Raw genomic sequence first — 7411 nt, 5'->3', positions numbered from 1 at the left:
AGATACCAGTCTGATTAGTTTCTGTGCAAGGTCCCTGTGGAGGCTTATTTAGTCAGTTATAGCACCTAGCTTATGCAGGGAAGTGGTATCCTATCCCCTCCCATCCTTATGTACTACATGTTAATTATATATGTGGTAGATTCAACTGGTTCATTGTTTTTACTTTTTATTGTAGAAAAAAATAATTGCTACACACGAATACATTAATAGCTAACTAGAATGATTGAAATAGCAAATAACATTCAAATGTGGAAGATAGATCTAAAATTAAAAATTTAGAATTAATTTGCAGTATTTTCCTGTGACAAACACATGTAAAATGGAAATTATCACAATTTGCAATGATAAAAGCTTAACCATCAGTTAGAATTAAAACTACAGGTCCAATCACTATGTTGAAGAAATTAAATAACTCAACTTTCTAACGCTAACTCGCAATTACACTTAATTGCTACATATATTATCTGTCTAACTGGGAAGTTTTCTGGGTGATTATTTGCAAGAAACAATTCTCTACCACCATGTATTGAAGTTTAACCAGCAACCTATCAAATACATCAACCAAAAAAAAAAATCTTTCAGCAAGACAGTAACATAATGAATGTAACAAAGAGAATATGTCTTATTTTACAACATTTATCTAGCCAAATGTACATCTAAGATAATTTCCATGTCCCAGACCTGCTAGTACATGAGAACTGAAAATCTGGAGATTTTACAAAACACATTGCCAGGGGTTTTTCTCCACTGAATCCTATGGATTCACTTCTCAAACTAATTAATAATTTATTCATTAAGTTTAAATAAAGGAAAGTCTGATCATGACGGTGTATGGATATCGGATCTTAAGTAGCTTAGATTTTTACAATTAAAATTTCTCCTTAGTTTTAGTTTCGACTGAGAAGCAATATATCAGACTCAAATGACTGTGTTTGACCACGTACATACATTATTTTCCACAGTTGAAAATAAGACATGCAGCGGAGTATTTTTGACAAACTTAGAGGTGTTTGTAACTGCGGTCAAACACTGTCTTGAGACGGTTTAACATGTTACTAAAAACACCTGCATATTGCAAGAAATCAAAGATAATCATTCTACAATATTTTCACATCCCACATATCACGATCTGTTGGCAGAAATGAGAAAAACTCCAATCCTCCGCAGGCAAGTTGAAACACCACTGATTATCCTTTTCTGTTTCAAGGTCATTATTGAATTTCTCTGTATTATTCCCTTGCATTTTGCCATCACTGACTTAAGGAGAATTTAGTCCGTAACCAGAAGTCTTCCAAGGGTAATCAAAATCTTAATTATTAGACCTCAACTCAACTCAGGAAGTAATCAGGCGAGTAATTTCGAAATTGGATGAGCACGCTGCGCTAAGGCCAATTTGAAATAATGAGCATGATTTCTCTCTGAATTGTAAGACATGAGGTCCTATTACTAATTAACCATATCAATGACAAAATGGGAGATTAAAAAAGTCTTTTGAGCAAAAAAGCCAGTACTGTTTTCACAAGTTAAAAACTGTATGGAACATTGAGAAGGAAGCTATTAAATCTCATGCACAGTAATTGACCTGGTAATGGCATAGGTATCCAATACACAACCATACCATGGAGCATTGATTGAGACAGGCGTGCATGGAGAACCAATCACAATCAAGAATTTTGTTACAGATAGGAGAAAACCAACAAAAAGCTGAACACAAACAACAGAGATCATTGAAGCAAGTCAAGGTGCGGAAACAACATCGATATATATTGTACAAATTTAAATATTAAAAGTCCCTAAATATACACACATCGGTTGACAGACGATTAATATTATGAAAACAACAATCGTAACAAACATTGTACGGAACGTAAATGTCACGCATACCACGTGTTATTAAACTGGCTCGTAGTAAATTTACTGCGCCATTTTTTCATCCATTCAAATTAGCATATATTATACGCCAAGACCGCTAGTAAAATCACGGCTATTAAGCCCGCAGCCACCTTTGATCCCGAAGATTTCGTAGTCAGCAATCTCTTAGCATGCTTGCGAGCGACGTTCTCGTTAATATTTGTTGTACCGTTCGGCCAAAGAGTCATGCAATCGTCGCCAGCTTTCCCCTCGGTGTATTTCCATGAGAAGTTGAAGATTTTGTTGCAGAATTTTTCGGGGTCGCCGAAGTAATCCTTGAAGGTCTTACACTCCATCTTGCACATTCCAGTTTTCCAGTTCCAGGTTTTGTAATTCCCCCAGTTGTCTGAGCAAGTTAAGTCGTCTTTGCAGGCATCGAACCACGCATCGCAGTCGGACTTGCACATCGGGACGTTTGTAAACCTCTCTTTTCGTGTCTTCTTTGAGTTGGGATCGACGGTGATCCAAGGCTTCATATAAGGCGAGCATTCGTACATACACGTATCAATCTCGAAGTATCTGCGACATTTCGGTGACATGGTAGTGTTGCACTGATCCCAATGCATATTATACAGCGACAAAGCGCCGTCTTCTTGAATATTAAACGTGGTGTTGGCGGTGCAACAAGCGTGGCCTTTCCATGGAGTGCAGTGAAACTTCTTGTTGAAGACATCAGCTTCTGGCCCGGGTTTACTTTTGTGGTATTTGGAGTCGATGCAGATATCCAGAAATTCGTCGATCTCTTTATCGGTAACAGCCTGAGACGAGGCGATTACGACGAAAAGCGACAGAAGAACGTAAGGCACCTTAAACGCCATGTTCAAGACTGGCTAAGTCTGCTGATCGACCACGTGCTGCTAGCCTGCGTAGCAACCGTTTCCGTACGAGGCGAACGTGGGCCGCGCGAAGGTGTTCGCATTCGGGCCGCGCGAAAAATGGGAACGAGCAAAAAAAGGTGGAAGGAGGGAGTGGGGGAGGGGAGCGAAGGGACCTCTTCCCTTCGCTCCCCCACCCCGCTCCATCCACCTTTTTTGCTCCTTCCCATTTTTCGCGCGGCCCGAATGCGAAAAACTCCCTCGCGCGGCCCACGTTCTCCTCGTACGGAAACGCTTGCTACGCAGGCTACGTGCTGCCGAAAAAAAACGCAAAGAATTAAATGCGTCACGTATTGAATTATTAAATTTTGTTAACCAATTAAAATTTGTGTCCTTCGGCAAGGGTAAGAACAACCTTTCAAAAGAATACTGTATACAGAAATGATGAAATGTGGTACTTAATTACCGAAGTTGTTTATGACGATGGTACTGCTGGTACTGTACTTTGATCGAATACACTTGTCGCACTTACGTTCTCCGGGTGTTCATTTGCTTCCACCAATGAACGTTGGCTTGGATTGTTCAAATGAGCCAATCGGCGATCTTGGAACGATTAAAAGTTTCTGGACAATAACAAAAGTAACTTAGGCCCAGTTCAGACGTCGTGCTTCTGCCGTGCCGAACTAAATTGCAATTTGGTTCAACTGTAGCACGGCAGGATATCAACTCTGATTCAGACGTCGTGACACAGTACAGAGTCGAATCAAATTCAGCATTTACTGAAGCCTCGTAACAATTCTCCTCCTCCTAACTCCCCGAGGGAACGCAATCTCGCCAAAATGCATTAACATAATTTATGAATTTAGTTTGGCGCGACAGAACCACGATGTTTGAATCGCTGTCGTGCCAGAGTCGTGTAGCTCGGCAGAGCTTGTCCAACTTAATTGCTTGCCGAACTTAATTCAAAAGTTTGATTCAGACGCCGTGCTTCTGCCGTGCGTTTGTCGAACTTAATTTCCTGAATTTAGTTCGGTAAGGCAGAAGTACGACGTCTGAACTGGGCCATAAATTTACATGTAATACATTCTTTAGCAAGCAAGGACAATACGCTGTTATTGGGTTTTTGCCAGCTTTATCGCAGATGACCAAAGTGTACTGTGAGTGTGTACGGAGCCAGGAGTTAGGGATTTGAAATTCGATCGAAATGAAAACGTAGCTAGTAGAGGACAAGGCTATATTAAAGATACCAACAAAATGCCGACAGATTTGTTGACCAGTTCGAAAAGAGCTTCTGCGTGGAAAGCTGTAGGAGGCAAAGAGAGTGGCAAACTGAAAACAGCTAAGGCAGCATTCAATCTTTACCCTCCATTGATACGAATAACATCTTTCCAACGTGATTTCACGGCAAACAAGGCATATTATGAAGCCGAAATCGATCTGTCAAATCTCATTTTGGATTGGCAACTTCAGTTTCGATTGGGCCACCATAATACCATTGAGTGGAACAAAAATGTGGGACGGAAATCTCACTGACAAAAATATTCGTGTGAATACAAAAGGGGCTAAACCCGCTTCAACAGTAATGTTCGGGAGGCCATTTTGTTCCTGGCACTCGTTATTTTAAGTTTATTCCTCGATCGACTGAGGGGAAAGCGAGTATACTTTTAAGCAAGAGGGGATATAGGGTAATTTACCATACATCGGATCCCCTCTTGGTATAGGCTTAAGTCTCACAGATTAAACAGGAAAGGCATTCACGTCAAAAAAATGGAGAAATGTAATCCATCGTCAACAATATTCGTTATGGTTTGCTCTTCCCACCATTCAGGTATCGGTTAAGACTGGGCCGCGCCTTGAAAATTAGCCTGCTAACAGGCTCCGTCCCATCCCGATCGCTTCGCTCTCTGAGTTCTTCAGTTTCTCGCTCGTCCGCTCGCTTCGCTCGCCAAATGATTTTTTCCGTCCTCGCCAGGAGCCTGTTCGAAGGCTACTTGAAAATACATATTTATTATATAAACACCAGTGAAATACCAGGATTTTTCCTTTTACTAGGAATTCACATCTTCATCGCGCGCAGTGAAGATATTAGAGAGGTTAAGCATGACGTTAACGGCAGACGGCAACCGGCAAAGATAACCTTTGATTTTGAGTTCTTTTCTTCTAATCCGTAAATAAAGCACACAAAAATGGAATAACGTCTCCTACTATTCATTGCAAATACAAATAATTTCACTCTACTGTACACACAGCTGACGAGAGACGGCACAAGTTTCATTTTTGCCGTTTGCCGTTTGCCGTAAACGCCATGCTTAACCTCTCTATTATTTTTATCTTTCACACTGTGAAGATATCATTCCTTTTTTATAACATTTTTCTTTTAAATTTGTTAATGTATGATCGAAACATCTTCGGATCTTCTTTGGTCGTCTTCGGCAATTTTCAGCAATATTCGGCAATCTTCGGAAAATGTTCGGAAGTGTTCGGAAAATGTTCGGAAGCGTGCGTCTGGTCTTCGGAGCAAATTTGGAAATCTTCGGAAATCTTCGGAAACTGGTCGGAAATCTTAAGAAAATCGTCTAAAACGTCGTTATTAGCATGTTTATACAATAAACAGAATATTACATGCCCACTTGTGGATACGAATTTTATCTTCTCGTGTTCAACTCAATATCTCACTCGTTCGCTGCGATCACTTGTGAGATATCGAGTTGAACACTCGAAGATAAAATTCGTATCCACGCGCGGACATGTAATATCCTCTATTTCTATTATTAATTTTCTTTGACAAGTTGCTAGTTTACTAGTGTAAACAGCAAATAGTTCTCCCTTGTTAAGCTATCAAGCATTAATTTTTCAACAGAAACTTGTAAATTGTTTTTATCTTGTACAGTTTCTCAACAAGTCGAGTGTCAGAGGAAAGACTTGTAAGTAACCCTTTTCACAACTTAATTTGATTTTAAAGCTTGTTCATGTATACCATACCTTCTAGGAGCAAGTTTTCGTGTGATTGCAAATTAAAGCTAGACAACAGGGCCAGATCCAGAAATTCAGATAAATTGAGTGGGCTGAAAAGCAAATAAATATTGATCGGCATTCACACGGGCCAATACGCTAAATACTAAATCACTCGGCGTCATTTCTTTTATAGCAACGTTTTTCACTGTCGTCTGGTGATTTGAAATGTTTGTTTTTAGAGGAGCTAAAGGAAAGTCAATCTTGGAGAGGAAAGACATGCCACACCGATTTGTAGAGGTGTGCCATACCAATTTGTAGAGGTGTGCCACACCAATTTGTAGTGGTGTGCCGCACCAATTTGTAGAGGTGTGCCACACCAATTTGTAGAGGTGTGCCAAACCAATTTGTAGTGGTGTGTCACACCAATTTGTAGAGGTGTGCCACACCAAGTTGTACAGGTGTGCCACACCAATTTGTAGTGGTGTGCCACACCAATTTGTACGGTAGTCAGAATGTGAATTTGTTTTCCGAAATGGATCAGAGTTTGAGACCTGGGCGAAAGTGAGAGCAATGAACATTCACCCAACGAATATCTAACGTGTTAAGAAGTGAAGAAAGTATTCTGCGAGCAGTTTCCTCACGGGGAAAAAAAGAGGGAAAGGAAAAATGGAGAAGAGCCTGCCCGCCCATTTTGTATTCTCTTCTTCTGTGAAGATAACCTCTGGGAAGCTCTCATGACAAGTTACGAATTTGAGTTTACATTGTTGCCATTGACTGTTTCAGTCTGCGAACGTTTATCAATTCTGTCGGATTTCTTCATCAGTGAATAGGTCGTTACCATGGGAGCCACCTAGCGGTTGTAAAGTTCTTAACTCTTTTAATTAGGTGCCCCGCCGAAAGGCAGGGCGACAAAAAATTAGTCTATAGACTCATTCTAGTTGTTCTCCTCCACGGAAATCTTTAGTAAAAGGCGAAAGATTTATGCGTGTTGAAGGAAAACCAGAGCCACGTTACACTGTACAGATCAGGCGCTTTGTGTAACGTCACTCTGCGAAACATGTGGGACAGTCTGGTCTATGACACTTACTTCAGAGCATGCGCATCTGTAAAGCGTACGTTACTGTAAGATACTTTGCAACTTTCGTATTAATTGAAAATGCTTTTTTTTTTTCGCTGCTTGACAAGTGAGAAGTCAAAGTTAACCGAGATTTGTCAAAATCAACTGATAACTCAGATATAGCTCAAATGTTAACGATAGCTAAGAAATGACGTAACTTCTAACTGGTAAACTCATGCAGACCTTCTAAACTAAGAATCACTTTTGTCATGCTGGTATTCTTTGTCAAGCTGCTCAAATATGACCAAAATGACTTAACAGTTTCATGATCAGGCTAAGAGTGCGACTTGCCGTGTGATGAAGCAGTTACGGAAATGGTGGTAATTTCACAATTCCCATCAGACTCTAAGTTACTCATTCTTTTAAGTTAGGTGCCCCGCCAAAAGGCAGGGCGACGAAAAATTCGTCTATAGACTCATTCGAGTTGTTCTCCTCCACGGAAATCTTTAGTAAAAGGCGAAAGATTTATGCGTGTTGAAGGAAAACCAGAGCTGCGTAACACTGTACAGACCAGGCGCTTTATGTAACGTCACTCTACCAAACATGTGGCACAGACCGTTCTATGAAACGAACTTAAATAAAGTTATTATTATTATTATTATTATTATTATTA

At 40.2% G+C, this 7411-nt stretch overlaps 1 protein-coding gene and 2 non-coding genes across 3 annotated transcripts; all 3 read right to left on the bottom strand.

The window, feature by feature from the left end:
- Positions 1–1737: 1737 nt before the first annotated feature.
- On the bottom strand, positions 1738–4093 carry LOC145498679 (folate receptor gamma-like). Its single transcript, XM_081478594.1, has one exon. It carries the CDS (start codon positions 2727–2729, stop codon positions 1944–1946), a length of 786 nt encoding a protein of 261 aa, XP_081334720.1. The 5' UTR covers positions 2730–4093; the 3' UTR covers positions 1738–1943.
- Positions 4094–6567: 2474 nt separating this feature from the next.
- LOC145498808 (U5 spliceosomal RNA) lies at positions 6568–6689 on the bottom strand. The gene has a single exon (XR_014050896.1). It is a non-coding gene; the product is annotated as a U5 spliceosomal RNA (small nuclear RNA).
- A 481-nt stretch (positions 6690–7170) lies between these two features.
- Positions 7171–7292, bottom strand: LOC145498813 (U5 spliceosomal RNA). Its single transcript, XR_014050901.1, has one exon. It is a non-coding gene; the product is annotated as a U5 spliceosomal RNA (small nuclear RNA).
- Positions 7293–7411: the final 119 nt, after the last annotated feature.

This window comes from Orbicella franksi, chromosome 9, assembly GCF_964199315.1.
Source record: "Orbicella franksi chromosome 9, jaOrbFran1.1, whole genome shotgun sequence".
Lineage (NCBI taxonomy): Eukaryota > Metazoa > Cnidaria > Anthozoa > Scleractinia > Merulinidae > Orbicella > Orbicella franksi.
The sequence above is the reverse complement of the archived record's forward strand: the minus strand, read 5'-3'. Positions and strand labels throughout refer to the sequence as shown.

What these genes read in the sequence shown, in the direction of transcription:
- LOC145498679 (XM_081478594.1), bottom strand. Translation starts at nt 2,729, where the DNA reads ATGGCGTTTAAGGTGCCTTACGTTCTTCTGTCGCTTTTCGTCGTAATC.